At 49.1% G+C, this 20,543-nt stretch overlaps 1 protein-coding gene across 3 annotated transcripts in view; it reads left to right on the plus strand.

Annotated features, from left to right (window-relative positions):
• The window catches only part of LOC141157629 (caveolin-3-like), a 100,878-nt gene extending 81,367 nt beyond the window's left edge, over positions 1–19,511 (plus strand). For 2 of the 3 annotated variants that reach the window (XM_073645127.1, XM_073645130.1), the window contains one exon: positions 19,036–19,511. In XM_073645127.1, coding sequence (XP_073501228.1) covers positions 19,036–19,374 — 339 coding nt within the window. In that variant the 3' untranslated portion in view covers positions 19,375–19,511. Of the gene's footprint in view, positions 1–14,330; positions 14,547–19,035 lie in introns of those variants that run through there. The other variant, XM_073645128.1, reaches the window with a different exon arrangement.
• The last annotated feature ends 1,032 nt before the right edge of the window (positions 19,512–20,543 follow it).

The raw sequence follows: 20,543 nt of genomic DNA on the forward strand, positions 1-20,543 counted from the left end.
CCATGCTGTGTGATACTGCTGAGCTGTGTATCTAATCCCATGCTGTGTGATACTGCTGAGCAGTGTATCTAATCCCATCCTGTGTGATACTGCTAAACTATGTATCTAATCCCATCCTGTGTGATACTGCGGAGCTGCGTATCTAATCCCATCCTGTGTGATACTGCTGAGCTGTGTATCTAATCCCATCCTGTGTGATACTGCTGAGCTGTGTATCTAATCCCATCCTGTGTGATACTGTCTGCTGAGCTGTGTATCTAATCCTATCCTGTGTGATACTGTCTGCTGAGCCGTGTATCTAATCCTATCCTGTGTGATACTGCTGAGCTGTGTATCTAATCCTATCCTGTGTGATACTGCTGAACTGTGTATCTAATCCCATGCTGTGTGATACTGCTGAGCTGTGTATCTAATCCCATCCTGTGTGATACTGCTGAACTGTGTATCTAATCCCATCCCGTGTGATACTGCTGAGCTGTGTATCTAATCCTCTCCTGTGTGATACTGCTGAGCTGTGTATCTAATCCCATCCCGTGTGATACTGCTGAACTGTGTATCTAATCCCATCCCGTGTGATACTGCTGAGCTGTGTATCTAATCCCATCCTGTGTGATACTGCTGAACTGTGTATCTAATCCCATCCCGTGTCATACTGCTGAGCTGTGTATCTAATCCTCTCCTGTGTGATACTGTCTGCTGAGCTGTGTATCTAATCCCATGCTGTGTGATACTGCTGAGCTGTGTATCTAATCCCATCCTGTGTGATACTGCTGAGCTGTGTATCTAATCCCATGCTGTGTGATACTGCTGAGCTGCGTATCTAATCCCATCCTGTGTGATACTGTCTGCTGAGCCGTGTATCTAATCCTATCCTGTGTGATACTGCTGAGCTGTGTATCTAATCCCATCCTGTGTGATACTGCTGAGCTGCGTATCTAATCCCATCCTGTGTGATACTGTCTGCTGAGCCGTGTATCTAATCCTATTCTGTGTGATACTGCTGAGCCGTGTATCTAATCCTATCCTGTGTGATACTGTCTGCTGAGCCGTGTATCTAATCCCATCCTGTGTGATACTGTCTGCTGAGCCGTGTATCTAATCCTATCCTGTGTGATACTGCTGAGCCGTGTATCTAATCCTATCCTGTGTGATACTGTCTGCTGAGCCATGTATCTAATCCTATCCTGTGTGATACTGTCTGCTGAGCTGTGTATCTAATCCCATGCTGTGTGATACTGCTGAGCTGTGTATCTAATCCCATCCCGTGTGATACTGCTGAGCTGTGTATCTAATCTCATGCTGTGTGATACTGCTGAGCTGTGTATCTAATCCCATGCTGTGTGATACTGCTGAGCTGCGTATCTAATCCCATCCTGTGTGATACTGCGGAGCTGTGTATCTAATCTCATGCTGTGTGATACTGCTGAGCTGTGTATCTAATCCCATGCTGTGTGATACTGCTGAGCTGTGTATCTAATCCCATCCTGTGTGATACTGCTGAGCTGTGTATCTAATCTCATGCTGTGTGATACTGCTGAGCTGTGTATCTAATCCCAGCCCGTGTGATACTGCTGAGCTGTGTATCTAATCCCATGCTGTGTGATACTGTTGAGCTGCGTATCTAATCCTCTCCTGTGTGATACTGCTGAGCTGTGTATCTAATCCCATCCTGTGTGATACTGCTGAGCTGTGTATCTAATCTCATGCTGTGTGATACTGCTGAGCTGTGTATCTAATCCCATGCTGTGTGATACTGCTCAGCTGTGTATCTAATCTCATCCCGTGTGATACTGCTGAGCTGTGTATCTAATCTCATGCTGTGTGATACTGCTGAGCTGTGTATCTAATCCCATGCTGTGTGATACTGCTGAGCTGTGTATCTAATCCCATCCCGTGTGATACTGCTGAGCTGTGTATCTAATCTCATGCTGTGTGATACTGCTGAGCTGTGTATCTAATCCCATGCTGTGTGATACTGCTGAGCTGTGTATCTAATCCCATCCCGTGTGATACTGCTGAGCTGCGTATCTAATCCTCTCCTGTGTGATACTGCTGAGCTGTGTATCTAATCCCATGCTGTGTGATACTGCTGAGCTGTGTATCTAATCCCATCCTGTGTGATACTGCTGAGCTGTGTATCTAATCCCATCCTGTGTGATACTGTTTGCTGAGCCGTGTATCTAATCCTATCCTGTGTGATACTGTCTGCTGAACTGTGTACCTAATCCCATCCTGTGTGATACTGCTGAGCTGTGTATCTAATCTCATGCTGTGTGATAATGCTGAGCTGTGTATCTAATCCTATCCTGTGTGATACTGTCTGCTGAGCCGTGTATCTAATCCTATCCTGTGTGATACTGTCTGCTGAGCTGTGTATCTAATCCCATCCTGTGTGATACTGCTGAGCTGCGTATCTAATCCCATCCTGTGTGATACTGCTGAGCTGTGTATCTAATCTCATGCTGTGTGATAATGCTGAGCTGTGTATCTAATCCCATGCTGTGTGATACTGCTGAGCTGTGTATCTAATCCCATGCTGTGTGATACTGCAGAGCTGTGTATCTAATCCCATCCTGTGTGATACTGCTGAGCTGTGTATCTAATCTCATGCTGTGTGATACTGCTGAGCTGTGTATCTAATCCCATGCTGTGTGATACTGCTGAGCTGTGTATCTAATCCCATCCTGTGTGATACTGCTGAGCTGTGTATCTAATCCCATGCTGTGTGATACTGCTGAGCTGTGTATCTAATCCTATCCTGTGTGATACTGTGGAGCTGTGTATCTAATCCCATCCTGTGTGATACTGCTGAGCCGTGTATCTAATCCCATGCTGTGTGATACTGCTGAGCTGTGTATCTAATCCCATTCTGTGTGATACTGCTGAGCTGTGTATCTAATCCCATCCTGTGTGATACTGCTGAGCTGCGTATCTAATCCCATCCTGTGTGATACTGTGGAGCTGTGTATCTAATCCCATGCTGTGTGATACTGCTGAGCTGTGTATCTAATCCCATCCTGTGTGATACTGCTGAGCTGTGTATCTAATCCCATCCTGTGTGATACTGCTGAGCTGTGTATCTAATCCTCTCCTGTGTGATACTGTCGGCTGAGCCGTGTATCTAATCCCATCCTGTGTGATACTGCTGAGCTGTGTATCTAATCCCATCCTGTGTGATACTGCGGAGCTGCGTATCTAATCCTCTCCTGTGTGATACTGCTGAGCAGTGTATCTAATCCCATCCTGTGTGATACTGCTGAGCTGTGTATCTAATCCCATCCTGTGTGATACTGTCTGCTGAGCTGTGTATCTAATCCTATCCTGTGTGATACTGCTGATCTGTGTATCTAATCCCATCCTGTGTGATACTGCGGAGCTGCGTATCTAATCCCATCCTGTGTGATACTGCTGAGCCGTGTATCTAATCCCATGCTGTGTGATACTGCCTGCTGAGCTGTGTATCTAATCCCATGCTGTGTGATACTGCCTGCTGAGCTGTGTATCTAATCCCATGCTGTGTGATACTGCCTGCTGAGCCGTGTATCTAATCCCATGCTGTGTGATACTGCTGAACTGTGTATCTAATCCCATCCTGTGTGATACTGCTGAGCTGTGTATCTAATCCCATCCTGTGTGATACTGCTGAGCTGTGTATCTAATCCCATCCTGTGTGATACTGCTGAGCTGTGTATCTAATCCCATGCTGTGTGATACTGCTGAACTGTGTATCTAATCCCATCCTGTGTGATACTGCTGAGCTGTGTATCTAATCCCATCCCGTGTGATACTGCTGAGCTGTGTATCTAATCCCATGCTGTGTGATACTGCTGAGCTGCGTATCTAATCCCATCCTGTGTGATACTGCTGAACTGTGTATCTAATCCCATCCTGTGTGATACTGCTGAGCTGTGTATCTAATCCCATCCCGTGTGATACTGCTGAGCTGCGTATCTAATCCCATGCTGTGTGATACTGCTGAGCTGCGTATCTAATCCCATCCTGTGTGATACTGCTGAGCTGTGTATCTAATCCCATGCTGTGTGATACTGCTGAGCTGTGTATCTAATCCCATCCTGTGTGATACTGCTGAGCTGTGTATCTAATCCCATGCTGTGTGATACTGCTGAGCTGTGTATCTAATCCCATGCTGTGTGATACTGCTGAGCTGCGTATCTAATCCCATCCTGTGTGATACTGCTGAACTGTGTATCTAATCCCATCCTGTGTGATACTGCTGAGCTGTGTATCTAATCTCATGCTGTGTGATACTGCTGAGCTCTGTATCTAATCCCATCCTGTGTGATACTGCTGAACTGTGTATCTAATCCCATCCTGTGTGATACTGCTGAGCTGTGTATCTAATCCCATCCCGTGTGATACTGCTGAGCTGTGTATCTAATCCCATGCTGTGTGATACTGCTGAGCTGCGTATCTAATCCCATCCTGTGTGATACTGCTGAGCTGTGTATCTAATCCCATGCTGTGTGATACTGCTGAGCTGTGTATCTAATCCCATCCTGTGTGATACTGCTGAGCTGTGTATCTAATCCCATGCTGTGTGATACTGCTGAGCTGTGTATCTAATCCCATGCTGTGTGATACTGCTGAGCTGCGTATCTAATCCCATCCTGTGTGATACTGCTGAACTGTGTATCTAATCCCATCCTGTGTGATACTGCTGAGCTGTGTATCTAATCCCATCCTGTGTGATACTGCTGAGCCGTGTATCTAATCCCATCCTGTGTGATACTGCTGAGCCGTGTATCTAATCTCATGCTGTGTGATACTGCTGAGCCGTGTATCTAATCCCATCCTGTGTGATACTGCTGAGCTGCGTATCTAATCCCATGCTGTGTGATACTGCTGAGCTGTGTATCTAATCCCATGCTGTGTGATACTGCTGAGCTGCGTATCTAATCCCATGCTGTGTGATACTGCTGAGCTGCGTATCTAATCCCATGCTGTGTGATACTGCTGAGCTGTGTATCTAATCCCATGCTGTGTGATACTGCTGAGCTGCGTATCTAATCCCATCCTGTGTGATACTGCTGAGCTGTGTATCTAATCCCATCCTGTGTGATACTGCTGAGCTGTGTATCTAATCTCATGCTGTGTGATACTGCTGAGCTGTGTATCTAATCCCATCCTGTGTGATACTGCCTGCTGAGCTGTGTATCTAATCCCATGCTGTGTGATACTGCTGAACTGTGTATCTAATCCCATCCTGTGTGATACTGCTGAGCTGTGTATCTAATCTCATCCTGTGTGATACTGCTGAGCTGTGTATCTAATCTCATGCTGTGTGATAATGCTGAGCTGTGTATCTAATCCCATCCTGTGTGATACTGCTGAGCTGTGTATATAATCCCATCCTGTGTGATACTGCTGAGCTGTGTATCTAATCCCATCCTGTGTGATACTGCTGAACTGTGTATCTAATCCCATCCTGTGTGATACTGCTGAGCTGTGTATCTAATCCCATGCTGTGTGATACTGCCTGCTGAGCTGTGTATCTAATCCCATGCTGTGTGATACTGCCTGCTGAGCTGTGTATCTAATCCCATGCTGTGTGATACTGCCTGCTGAGCCGTGTATCTAATCCCATGCTGTGTGATACTGCTGAACTATGTATCTAATCCCATCCTGTGTGATACTGCTGAGCTGTGTATCTAATCCCATCCTGTGTGATACTGCTGAGCTGTGTATCTAATCCCATCCTGTGTGATACTGCTGAGCTGTGTATCTAATCTCATGCTGTGTGATACTGCTGAGCTGTGTATCTAATCCCATGCTGTGTGATACTGCTGAGCTGTGTATCTAATCCCATCCTGTGTGATACTGCTGAGCTGTGTATCTAATCCCATGCTGTGTGATACTGCTGAACTGTGTATCTAATCCCATGCTGTGTGATACTGCTGAGCTGTGTATCTAATCCCATCCTGTGTGATACTGCTGAACTATGTATCTAATCCCATCCTGTGTGATACTGCTGAGCTGTGTATCTAATCCCATCCTGTGTGATACTGCTGAGCTGTGTATCTAATCCCATCCTGTGTGATACTGCTGAGCTGTGTATCTAATCTCATGCTGTGTGATACTGCTGAGCTGTGTATCTAATCCCATGCTGTGTGATACTGCTGAGCTGTGTATCTAATCCCATCCTGTGTGATACTGCTGAGCTGTGTATCTAATCCCATGCTGTGTGATACTGCTGAACTGTGTATCTAATCCCATGCTGTGTGATACTGCTGAGCTGTGTATCTAATCCCATCCTGTGTGATACTGCTGAACTGTGTATCTAATCCCATCCTGTGTGATACTGCTGAGCTGTTTATCTAATCCCATCCTGTGTGATACTGCTGAGCTGTGTATCTAATCCCATCCTGTGTGATACTGTCTGCTGAGCCGTGTATCTAATCCTATCCTGTGTGATACTGTCTGCTGAGCTGTGTATCTAATCTCATGCTGTGTGATACTGCTGAGCTGTGTATCTAATCCCATGCTGTGTGATACTGCTGAGCTGTGTATCTAATCCCATGCTGTGTGATACTGCTGAGCTGTGTATCTAATCCCATGCTGTGTGATACTGCTGAACTGTGTATCTAATCCCATGCTGTGTGATACTGCTGAGCTGTGTATCTAATCCCATCCTGTGTGATACTGCTGAACTGTGTATCTAATCCCATCCTGTGTGATACTGCTGAGCTGTGTATCTAATCCCATCCCGTGTGATACTGCTGAGCTGTGTATCTAATCCCATGCTGTGTGATACTGCTGAGCTGCGTATCTAATCCCATCCTGTGTGATACTGCTGAGCTGTGTATCTAATCCCATGCTGTGTGATACTGCTGAGCTGTGTATCTAATCCCATCCTGTGTGATACTGCTGAGCTGTGTATCTAATCCCATGCTGTGTGATACTGCTGAGCTGTGTATCTAATCCCATGCTGTGTGATACTGCTGAGCTGTGTATCTAATCCCATCCTGTGTGATACTGCTGAGCTGCGTATCTAATCCCATCCTGTGTGATACTGCTGAACTGTGTATCTAATCCCATCCTGTGTGATACTGCTGAGCTGTGTATCTAATCCCATCCTGTGTGATACTGCTGAGCCGTGTATCTAATCCCATCCTGTGTGATACTGCTGAGCCGTGTATCTAATCTCATGCTGTGTGATACTGCTGAGCCGTGTATCTAATCCCATCCTGTGTGATACTGCTGAGCTGCGTATCTAATCCCATGCTGTGTGATACTGCTGAGCTGTGTATCTAATCCCATGCTGTGTGATACTGCTGAGCTGCGTATCTAATCCCATGCTGTGTGATACTGCTGAGCTGCGTATCTAATCCCATGCTGTGTGATACTGCTGAGCTGTGTATCTAATCCCATGCTGTGTGATACTGCTGAGCTGCGTATCTAATCCCATCCTGTGTGATACTGCTGAGCTGTGTATCTAATCCCATCCTGTGTGATACTGCTGAGCTGTGTATCTAATCTCATGCTGTGTGATACTGCTGAGCTGTGTATCTAATCCCATCCTGTGTGATACTGCTGAGCTGTGTATCTAATCCCATCCTGTGTGATACTGCTGAGCTGTGTATCTAATCCCATGCTGTGTGATACTGCTGAGCTGTGTATCTAATCCCATCCCGTGTGATACTGCTGAGCTGTGTATCTAATCCCATCCTGTGTGATTCTGCTGAACTGTGTATCTAATCCCATCCTGTGTGATACTGCTGAGCTGTGTATCTAATCCCATCCCGTGTGATACTGCTGAGCTGTGTATCTAATCCCATGCTGTGTGATACTGCTGAGCTGTGTATCTAATCCCATGCTGTGTGATACTGCTGAGCTGCGTATCTAATCCCATCCTGTGTGATACTGCTGAGCTGTGTATCTAATCCCATCCTGTGTGATACTGCTGATCTGTGTATCTAATCCCATGCTGTGTGATACTGCTGAGCTGTGTATCTAATCCCATGCTGTGTGATACTGCTGAGCTGCGTATCTAATCCCATCCTGTGTGATACTGCTGAACTGTGTATCTAATCCCATCCTGTGTGATACTGCTGAGCTGTGTATCTAATCCCATCCTGTGTGATACTGCTGAGCCATGTATCTAATCCCATCCTGTGTGATACTGCTGAGCCGTGTATCTAATCCCATCCTGTGTGATACTGCTGAGCCGTGTATCTAATCCCATCCTGTGTGATACTGCTGAGCTGTGTATCTAATCCCATCCTGTGTGATACTGCTGAGCCGTGTATCTAATCCCATCCTGTGTGATACTGCTGAGCTGTGTATCTAATCCCATCCTGTGTGATACTGCTGAGCCGTGTATCTAATCCCATCCTGTGTGATACTGCTGAGCTGTGTATCTAATCCCATCCTGTGTGATACTGCTGAGCTGTGTATCTAATCCCATCCTGTGTGATACTGCTGAGCTGCGTATCTAATCCCATGCTGTGTGATACTGCTGAGCTGTGTATCTAATCCCATCCTGTGTGATACTGCTGAGCCGTGTATCTAATCCCATCCTGTGTGATACTGCTGAGCTGTGTATCTAATCCCATCCTGTGTGATACTGCTGAGCTGCGTATCTAATCCCATGCTGTGTGATACTGCTGAGCTGCATATCTAATCCCATCCTGTGTGATACTGCTGAGCTGTGTATCTAATCCCATCCTGTGTGATACTGCTGAGCTGTGTATCTAATCCCATGCTGTGTGATACTGCTGAGCTGTGTATCTAATCCCATCCTGTGTGATACTGCTGAGCTGTGTATCTAATCCCATGCTGTGTGATACTGCTGAGCTGTGTATCTAATCCCATGCTGTGTGATACTGCTGAGCTGTGTATCTAATCCCATCCTGTGTGATACTGCTGAGCTGTGTATCTAATCCCATCCTGTGTGATACTGCTGAGCTGTGTATCTAATCCCATCCTGTGTGATACTGCTGAGCTGTGTATCTAATCCCATCCTGTGTGATACTGCTGAGCTGTGTATCTAATCCCATGCTGTGTGATACTGCTGAGCTGTGTATCTAATCCCATGCTGTGTGATACTGCTGAGCCGTGTATCTAATCCCATCCTGTGTGATACTGCTGAGCTGTGTATCTAATCCCATCCTGTGTGATACTGCTGAGCTGCGTATCTAATCCCATGCTGTGTGATACTGCTGAGCTGCGTATCTAATCCCATGCTGTGTGATACTGCTGAGCTGTGTATCTAATCCCATGCTGTGTGATACTGCTGAGCTGCGTATCTAATCCCATCCTGTGTGATACTGCTGAGCTGTGTATCTAATCCCATCCTGTGTGATACTGCTGAGCTGTGTATCTAATCCCATGCTGTGTGATACTGCTGAGCTGTGTATCTAATCCCATCCTGTGTGATACTGCTGAGCTGTGTATCTAATCCTCTCCTGTGTGATACTGCTGAGCCGTGTATCTAATCCCATCCTGTGTGATACTGCTGAGCTGTGTATCTAATCCCATCCTGTGTGATACTGCTGAGCTGTGTATCTAATCCCATCCTGTGTGATACTGCTGAGCTGTGTATCTAATCCCATCCTGTGTGATACTGCTGAGCTGTGTATCTAATCCCATGCTGTGTGATACTGCTGAGCTGTGTATCTAATCCCATCCTGTGTGATACTGCTGAGCCGTGTATCTAATCCCATCCTGTGTGATACTGCTGAGCTGTGTATCTAATCCCATCCTGTGTGATACTGCTGAGCTGTGTATCTAATCCCATCCTGTGTGATACTGCTGAGCTGTGTATCTAATCCCATCCTGTGTGATACTGCTGAGCCGTGTATCTAATCCCATGCTGTGTGATACTGCTGAGCCGTGTATCTAATCCCATCCTGTGTGATACTGCTGAGCCGTGTATCTAATCCCATGCTGTGTGATACTGCTGAGCCGTGTATCTAATCCCATCCTGTGTGATACTGCTGAGCCGTGTATCTAATCCCATGCTGTGTGATACTGCTGAGCTGTGTATCTAATCCCATCCTGTGTGATACTGCTGAGCTGTGTATCTAATCCCATCCTGTGTGATACTGCTGAGCCATGTATCTAATCCCATGCTGTGTGATACTGCTGAGCTGTGTATCTAATCCCATCCTGTGTGATACTGCTGAACTGTGTATCTAATCCCATCCTGTGTGATACTGCTGAGCTGTGTATCTAATCTCATGCTGTGTGATACTGTCTGCTGAGCCGTGTATCTAATCCTCTCCTGTGTGATACAGTCTGCTGAGCCGTGTATCTAATCCTATCCTGTGTGATACTGTCTGCTGAGCCGTGTATCTAATCCTCTCCTGTGTGATACTGTCTGCTGAGCCGTGTATCTAATCCTATCCTGTGTGATACTGTCTGCTGAGCCATGTATCTAATCCTATCCTGTGTGATACTGTCTGCTGAGCCATGTATCTAATCCTATCCTGTGTGATACTGTCTGCTGAGCCGTGTATCTAATCCTATCCTGTGTGATACTGTCTGCTGAGCTGTGTATCTAATCCTATCCTGTGTGATACTGTCTGCTGAGCCGTGTATCTAATCCTATCCTGTGTGATACTGTCTGCTGAGCCGTGTATCTAATCCTATCCTGTGTGATACTGTCTGCTGAGCCGTGTATCTAATCCTATCCTGTGTGATACTGTCTGCTGAGCCGTGTATCTAATCCTATCCTGTGTGATACTGTCTGCTGAGCTGTGTATCTAATCCCATCCTGTGTGATACTGCTGAGCCGTGTATCTAATTCCATCCTGTGTGATACTGCTGAGCTGTGTATCTAATCCCATCCTGTGTGATACTGATGAGCTGCGTATCTAATCCCATCCTGTGTGATTCTGCTGAGCTGCGTATCTAATCCCATCCTGTGTGATACTGCTGAGCTGTGTATCTAATCCCATCCTGTGTGATACTGCTGAGCTGTGTATCTAATCCCATCCTGTGTGATTCTGCTGAGCTGCGTATCTAATCCCATGCTGTGTGATACTGCTGAGCTGTGTATCTAATCCCATCCTGTGTGATACTGCTGAGCCGCGTATCTAATCCCATGCTGTGTGATACTGCTGAGCCGTGTATCTAATCCCATCCTGTGTGATACTGATGAGCTGTGTATCTAATCCCATCCTGTGTGATTCTGCTGAGCTGCGTATCTAATCCCATCCTGTGTGATACTGCTGAGCAGCGTATCTAATCCCGTGCTGTGTGATACTGCTGAGCTGTGTATCTAATCCCATCCTGTGTGATACTGCTGAGCTGCGTATCTAATCCCATCCTGTGTGATACTGCTGAGCTGTGTATCTAATCCCATGCTGTGTGATACTACTGAGCTGTGTATCTAATCACATCCTGTGTGATACTGCTGAGCTGTGTATCTAATCCCATCCTGTGTGATACTGCTGAGCTGTGTATCTAATCCCATGCTGTGTGATACTGCTGAGCTGTGTATCTAATCCCATCCTGTGTGATACTGCTGAGCAGCGTATCTAATCCCGTGCTGTGTGATACTGCTGAGCTGTGTATCTAATCCCATCCTGTGTGATACTGCTGAGCTGCGTATCTAATCCCATCCTGTGTGATACTGCTGAGCTGTGTATCTAATCCCATGCTGTGTGATACTACTGAGCTGTGTATCTAATCACATCCTGTGTGATACTGCTGAGCTGTGTATCTAATCCCATCCTGTGTGATACTGCTGAGCTGTGTATCTAATCCCATGCTGTGTGATACTGCTGAGCCGTGTATCTAATCCTATCCTGTGTGATACTGCTGAGCTGTGTATCTAATCCCATGCTGTGTGATACTGCTGAGCTGTGTATCTAATCCCATCCTGTGTGATACTGCTGAGCTGTGTATCTAATCCCATGCTGTGTGATACTGCTGAGCTGTGTATCTAATCCCATGCTGTGTGATACTGCTGAGCTGTGTATCTAATCCCATCCTGTGTGATACTGCTGAGCTGTGTATCTAATCCCATCCTGTGTGATACTGCTGAGCCATGTATCTAATCCCATGCTGTGTGATACTGCTGAGCTGTGTATCTAATCCCATCCTGTGTGATACTGCTGAACTGTGTATCTAATCCCATCCTGTGTGATACTGCTGAGCTGTGTATCTAATCTCATGCTGTGTGATACTGTCTGCTGAGCCGTGTATCTAATCCTCTCCTGTGTGATACAGTCTGCTGAGCCGTGTATCTAATCCTATCCTGTGTGATACTGTCTGCTGAGCCGTGTATCTAATCCTATCCTGTGTGATACTGTCTGCTGAGCCATGTATCTAATCCTATCCTGTGTGATACTGTCTGCTGAGCCGTGTATCTAATCCTATCCTGTGTGATACTGTCTGCTGAGCTGTGTATCTAATCCTATCCTGTGTGATACTGTCTGCTGAGCCGTGTATCTAATCCTATCCTGTGTGATACTGTCTGCTGAGCCGTGTATCTAATCCTATCCTGTGTGATACTGTCTGCTGAGCCGTGTATCTAATCCTATCCTGTGTGATACTGTCTGCTGAGCTGTGTATCTAATCCCATCCTGTGTGATACTGCTGAGCTGTGTATCTAATCCCATCCTGTGTGATACTGATGAGCTGCGTATCTAATCCCATCCTGTGTGATTCTGCTGAGCTGCGTATCTAATCCCATCCTGTGTGATACTGCTGAGCTGTGTATCTAATCCCATCCTGTGTGATACTGATGAGCTGCGTATCTAATCCCATCCTGTGTGATTCTGCTGAGCTGCGTATCTAATCCCATGCTGTGTGATACTGCTGAGCTGTGTATCTAATCCCATCCTGTGTGATACTGATGAGCTGCATATCTAATCCCATCCTGTGTGATTCTGCTGAGCTGCGTATCTAATCCCATGCTGTGTGATACTGCTGAGCTGTGTATCTAATCCCATCCTGTGTGATACTGCTGAGCCGCGTATCTAATCCCATGCTGTGTGATACTGCTGAGCCGTGTATCTAATCCCATCCTGTGTGATACTGATGAGCTGTGTATCTAATCCCATCCTGTGTGATTCTGCTGAGCTGCGTATCTAATCCCATGCTGTGTGATACTGCTGAGCTGTGTATCTAATCCCATCCTGTGTGATACTGCTGAGCAGCGTATCTAATCCCGTGCTGTGTGATACTGCTGAGCTGTGTATCTAATCCCATCCTGTGTGATACTGCTGAGCTGCGTATCTAATCCCATCCTGTGTGATACTGCTGAGCTGTGTATCTAATCCCATGCTGTGTGATACTACTGAGCTGTGTATCTAATCACATCCTGTGTGATACTGCTGAGCTGTGTATCTAATCCCATGCTGTGTGATACTGCTGAGCCGTGTATCTAATCCTATCCTGTGTGATACTGCTGAGCTGTGTATCTAATCCCATGCTGTGTGATACTGCTGAGCTGTGTATCTAATCCCATCCTGTGTGATACTGCTGAGCTGTGTATCTAATCCCATGCTGTGTGATACTGCTGAGCTGTGTATCTAATCCCATGCTGTGTGATACTGCTGAGCTGTGTATCTAATCCCATTCTGTGTGATACTGCTGAGCTGTGTATCTAATCCCATCCTGTGATACTGCTGAACTGTGTATCTAATCCCATCCTGTGTGATACTGCTGAGCCGTGTATCTAATCCCATCCTGTGATACTGCTGAGCTGTGTATCTAATCCCATCCTGTGTGATACTGCTGAGCTGTGTATCTAATCCCATCCTGTGTGATACTGCTGAACTGTGTATCTAATCCCATCCTGTGTGATACTGCTGAACTGTGTATCTAATCCCATCCTGTGTGATACTGCTGAACTGTGTATCTAATCCCATCCTGTGTGATACTGCTGAGCCGTGTATCTAATCCCATCCTGTGTGATACTGCTGAGCCGTGTATCTAATCCCATGCTGTGTGATACTGCTGAGCTGTGTATCTAATCCCATGCTGTGTGATACTGCTGAGCCGTGTATCTAATCCCATGCTGTGTGATACTGCTGAGCTGTGTATCTAATCCCATGCTGTGTGATACTGCTGAGCCGTGTATCTAATCCCATGCTGTGTGATACTGCTGAGCTGTGTATCTAATCCCATCCTGTGTGATACTGCTGAGCTGTACGTCTGACATTCTTGATAACACTGGATGACACCTTCAAGGTTCCAGCACTTTTCGGCGTTTCCTGGCCGCCATCTTGCAGTGTGGATGGACTGTGGCTTCTTGCTGATCCTTTATGTCGTCGCCGGCTTTGACCTTTGTGGCTTTTGCTCGCTGACCTCTGACCCCTCCGGCAGTGACTTTGCTGACAGTTTCCATAACACCTGAGCTCAGGTACCGCGGAGTCACCATGGACCTGTTTGATGCTCGGCCCCATGGAAACCTGAGGTCTGCGGCTTTATAAGAGGAGACGGAGGAATGTGACCGCAGAGACGGAGCCGACCGCAGAGGACTCGCCATGGCCGCAGCCAAGAACATCCCCAATGAACCAATGCCCCTCGACATGGAGAACCGTGACCCCAACAACATGAATGAGCACGTGCGGGTGAGGCCGGGGCTCCACCGAGGGGATGCCGTGTCCGGGGGTCCACATAGGGAGTGACGTGTCTGGGGGTCCATATAGGGGGTGCCATGTTTGTTCGTCCATATAGGGGGTGCCATGTCTGGGTGTCCATATAGGGGGTGACGTGTCTGGGGGTCCATATGGGGGGTGACATGTCCGGGGGTCCATATAGGGGGTGACGTGTCTGGGGGTCCATATAGGGGGTGACGTGTCTGGGGGTCCATATGGGGGGTGCCATGTTTGTTGGTCCATATAGGGGGTGCCATGTCCAAGGGGTCCATATAGGGGGTGCCATGTCCGGGGGGTCCATATAGGGGGTGACATGTCCGGGGGGTCCATATAGGGGGTGACATGTCTGGGGGATCCATATAGGGGGTGACATGTCCGGGTGTCCATATAGGGGGTGACGTGTCTGGGGGTCCATATAGGGGGTGACGTGTCTGGGGGTCCATATGGGGGGTGCCATGTTTGTTGGTCCATATAGGGGGTGCCATGTCCAAGGGGTCCATATAGGGGGTGCCATGTCGGGGGGGTCCATATAGGGGGTGACATGTCCGGGGGGGTCCATATAGGGGGTGACATGTCTGGGGGATCCATATAGGGGGTGACATGTCCGGGGGGTCCATATAGGGGGTGACATGTCTGGGTGTCCATATAGGGGGTGACGTGTCTGGGGGTCCATATGGGGGGTGCCATATAGGGGGTGCCATGTCCAGGGGTCCATATAGGGGGTGACATGTCCGGGGGTCCATATGGGGGGTGCCATGTTTGTTCGTCCATATAGGGGGTGCCATGTCCAAGGGGTCCATATAGGGGGTGCCATGTCTGGAGGTCCATATAGGGGGTGCCATGTCTGGAGGTCCATATAGGGGGTGCCATGTCTGGGGATCCACATAGGGGGTGACATGTCCGTGGGTCCATATAGGAGGTGACATGTCCGGGGGTCCACATAGGGAGTGACGTGTCCATGGGTCCATAGAGGGGGTGACGTGTCCGGGGGTCCATATAGGGGGTGACGTGTCTGGGGGTCCATATAGGTAGTGCCGTGTCTGGGGGTCCATATAGGGGGTGCCATGTCTGGGGGTCCATATAGGGGGTGCCATGTCTGGGGGTCCATATAGGGAGTGACGTGTCCGTGGGTCTATATAGGAGGTGACATGTCCATGGGTCCATATAGGGAGTGCCATGTCTGGGTGTCCACATAGGGGGTGACATGTCCTGGGGGGTCAACATAGGGGGTGACATGTCCTGGGGGGGTCCACATAGGGGGTGACATGTCCGGGGGTCCACATAGAGGGTGCCATATAGGGGGTGCCATGTCCAGGGGTCCATATAGGGGGTGACATGTCCGGGGGTCCATATGGGGGGTGCCATGTTTGTTCGTCCATATAGGGGGTGCCATGTCCAAGGGGTCCATATAGGGGGTGCCATGTCTGGAGGTCCATATAGGGGGTGCCATGTCTGGGGATCCACATAGGGGGTGACATGTCCGTGGGTCCATATAGGAGGTGACATGTCCGGGGGTCCACATAGGGGGTGACATGTCCGTGGGTCCATATAGGGGGTGCCATGTCCAAGTGGTCCATATAGGAGGTGACTTGTCCGGGGGTCCATATAGGGAGTGCCATGTCTGGGTGTCCACATAGGGGGTGACATGTCTGGGGGGGTCCACATAGGGGGTGACATGTCCTGGGGGGTCCACATAGGGGGTGACATGGCCGGGGGTCCACATAGGGGGTGCCATGTCCAGCGGTCCATATAGGGGGTGACATGTCCGGGGGTCCATATGGGGGGTGCCATGTCCAAGTGGTCCATATAGGAGGTGACTTGTCCGGGGGTCCATATAGGGAGTGCCATGTCTGGGTGTCCACATAGGGGGTGACATGTCTGGGGGGGTCCACATAGGGGGTGACATGTCCTGGGGGTCCACATAGGGGGTGACATGTCCGGGGGTCCATATGGGGGGTGCCATGTTTGTTGGTCCATATTGGAGGTGCCATGTCCAAGGGGTCCATATAGGGGGTGACATGTCTGGGGGGTCCATATAGGGGGTGACATGTCCGCGGGTCCATATAGGGGGTGACATGTCCAGGGGTCCATATGGGGGGTGCCATGTTTGTTGGTCCATATAGGGGGTGCCATGTCCAAGGGGTCCATATAGGGGGTGACATGTCCGGGGGGTCCATATAGGGGGTGACATGTCTGGGGGGTCCATATAGGGGGTGACATGTCCGCGGGTCCATATGGGGGGTGCCATGTTTGTTGGTCCATATAGGGGGTGCCATGTCCAAGGGGTCCATATAGGGGGTGACATGTCCGGGGGGTCCATATAGGGGGTGACATGTCCGGGGGGTCCATATAGGGGGTGACATGTCTGGGGAATCCATATAGGGGGTGACATGTCCGTGGGTACATATAGGGGGTGACATGTCCGTGGGTACATATAGGGGTGACATGTCCGAGTGGTTCATATAGGGGGTGACATGTCCAGGGGTCCATATAGGGGGTGACATGTCCGTGGGTCCATATAGGGGGTGATATGTCCGGGGGGGTCCATATAGGAGGTGACATGTCCAGGGGTCCATATAGGGGGTGCCATGTCCGAGTGGTCCATATAGGGGGTGACATCTCCGGGGGGGGGGGGGGTCCATATAGGAGGTGACATGTCTGGGGGTCCATATAGGGGGTGCCATGTCCGGGGGTCCATATAGGGGGTGACATGTCCGTGGGTCCATATAGGGGGTGACATGTCCGAGTGGTTCATATAGGGGGTGACATGTCCAGGGGTCCATATAGGGGGTGCCATGTCCGAGTGGTCCATATAGGGGGTGACATGTCCAGGGGTCCATATAGGGGGTGCCATGTCCGAGTGGTCCATATAGGGGGTGACATGTCTGGGGGGTCCATATAGGGGGTGACATGTCCGGGGGTCCATATAGGGAGTGTCATGTCTGGGTGTCCATATAGGGGGTGCCATGTCCAAGTGGTCCATATAGGGGGTGACATCTCCGGGGGGGGGTCCATATAGGAGGTGACATGTCTGGGGGTCCATATAGGGGGTGACATGTCCGGGGGTCCATATAGGGGGTGTCATGTCTGGGTGTCCATATAGGGGGTGCCATGACCGAGTGGTCCATATAGGGGGTGACATCTCCGGGGGGGGGGGTCCCATATAGGAGGTGACATGTCTGGGGTCCATATAGGGGGTGCCATGTCCGGGGGTCCATATAGGGGGTGACATGTCCGGGGGTCCATATTCGTTACAATGTATCAGTGTGCCCTCTTGTCCTGGTGGTTCGTTACAATGTATCAGTGTGTTCTCTTGTCCTGGTGGTTCGTTACAATGTATCAGTGTGTTCTCTTGTCCTGGTGGTTCGTTACAATGTATCAGTGTGTTCTCTTGTCCTGGTGGTTCGTCACAATGTATCAGTGTGTTCTCTTGTCCTGGTGGTTCGTTACAATGTATCAGTGTGTCCTCTTGTCCTGGTGGTTCGTTACAATGTATCAGTGTGTTCTCTTGTCCTGGTGGTTCATCACAATTTATCAGTCTGTCCTCTTGTCCTGGTGGTTCGTCACAATGTATCAGTGTGTTCTCTTGTTCTGGTGGTTCGTTACAATGTATCAGTGTGTCCTCTTGTCCTGGTGGTTCGTTACAATGTATCAGTGTGTTCTCTTGTCCTGGTGGTTCGTTACAATGTATCAGTCTGTCCTCTTTTCCCGGTGGTTCGTTACAATGTATCAGTCTGTCCTCTTTTCCCGGTGGTTCGTTACAATGTATCAGTCTGGACAATGGTGGAGCATTGTCCGCTGTAATCAGGACTCCGACAGCCGAGCCCCATGGCCGCCTGTGTTCCCCCGGTCGTTGTGTAATCGGGGTATTAAAAGCTTCACCGGTTGGCGGTCGTTTAGTGCCGCCGGTCGGTCCGTGTAAATGGACCCGTTGTTACAGAATACGGATACATTTTCCACCTGCACGGACGGAAGAGACATCAGACAATGGAAATGTTCTTCTTCACAGCTGTAAATCTGAATAGACCCAGAACCTCTCACTGCTGAGGGATCGTGACATTTGCATCTAGTCCGGGCGATCTCCAGACTTATACAATGTATCTGTGCAGGTGAAAGAAGCGTCAGGATAGGAGAAACCTTTGTACGGCTGACGTGTGACGGATTCTGGATTGTAATAACCTCAGATAAACCATAGTGTTCCCATTCACCGACAGAAAGCAGAAATCTTATAAAATGGTGCCGTTTTGGGTTCGGCCTTTCAATACGAGATGAGTCTCATGGTTTAGATCGGGGATCATATAACGTACAGGGCTGTTATAGCAGATCCGCTGTTAGTGCACAGCGTCAGGAGGCTGCACATAAAGGACAAGCCACGTCGCCGCAGATATTGGGGGATGAATGGGCCGAGCAGCCGGCGATCCCTCCACTCATGGATCCTGTGTTTTTGTCCTGTTTCCTTCAGGTCCTCTTTGAAGACGCCTTCGGGGAGCCCGAGGGGTCTCACAGTATCCCCGGGGTCTGGGGAATGTCCTACAAGACCTTTGGTGGGGTGAAGAGCTGCTGCTACATGGTGCTGTCGGTGCTGTGCGGCTGCCCGCTGGCCTTCTGCTGGGCGCTGGAGTTCGCCTGCGTCCAGTGCTGCCACATCTGGTGCGTCGGCCCCTGTGTGAAGATCTGGAACATGAACTTCTCCTGCCTGAAGCTGTTCTGGAGCAGCTGCGTCCACTGCTTGTGCGACCCCTGCTACGAGGCCTGCGGCCTGTGCTTCAGCCTCATCCGGGTGCAGAATAAGAACGGGTAGCCCCAGTGCCCACCGGACAACTGCCACCTGCCATCAGACCAATGAGCCGGCTCGCCCACCATCCCCCGGTCCCCCGCGAGGTCCGAGCTGCAGCTCCGGTAAATGTCCTGGGCGCCAATAAAGAGGATTTCACATCAGACTCGTGTAATCTAATGTATCGCAAGCCCCCAGAAATGCCCGGTGCCCCCATCACCGTGACCGCTCAGCGATGCACAGAACTTCACCTGTCAGGGCTGCGGCTTGTGCTCCAGAGATGCTGCTCATTGTGACGAGCCCCCATATTGGAGCAGAGATTCCTGAGCCCCCCACACACATTAGATGGTTGTCAGATAAATTAGGCAGTTGTCACCGAGCGTCGATCAGCGGATTATCTCCAGGAGAACAAGGTGATCGACGGCCCGAAATCAGATGTGGGCGATCGTCATCTCACCCGACCATCACTCGGCGGTGCCCCCATATACAGTACACCGTCTGCCAAACCCGTCAATATCAGCGGGGGCATCCGACATTAGTCTACTGTGTATGGGGGCTTAATCCAGAAGAAAGATAGGACATAATGTAAAGTTATAATAGTGCCCCCCCCCCAGGAGGCTATGGGAAGCTCATAATGCACAGGGCACCTCAGCTGCTGCAGAACCTCATAATACAGACACCTCAGCTGCTGCAGAACCTCATAATACAGACACCTCAACTGCTGCAGAACCTCATAATAGATACACCTCAGCTGCTGCAGAACCTCATAATACAGACACCTCAGCTGCTGCAGAACCTCATAATACAGACACCTCAGCTGCTGCAGAACCTCATAATACAGATACTTCAGCTGCTGCTGAACCTCATAATACAGACACCTCAGCTGCTGCAGAACCTCATAATACAGACACCTCAGCTGCTGCAGAACCTCATAATACAGATACCTCAGCTGCTGCAGAACCTCATAATACAGACACCTCAGCTGCTGCAGAACCTCATAATACAGACACCTCAGCTGCTGCAGAACCTCATAATACAGACACCTCAGCTGCTGCAGAACCTCATAATACACAGGGTGTAAAGATCTGAGGGTGTGGCTTGTAATAATCACCTCGGCAGGTTAACGATGCAACAATATTTTATTCCTCACCTCCATGATTTTACAACAACTCCGGGTAGATGGTCACAATACAACG

The sequence above is a fragment of the Phyllobates terribilis genome, unplaced genomic scaffold (assembly GCF_046119375.1).
Source record: "Phyllobates terribilis strain yellow unplaced genomic scaffold, ASM4611937v1 Scaffold_8__6_contigs__length_399053987, whole genome shotgun sequence".
Lineage (NCBI taxonomy): Eukaryota > Metazoa > Chordata > Amphibia > Anura > Dendrobatidae > Phyllobates > Phyllobates terribilis.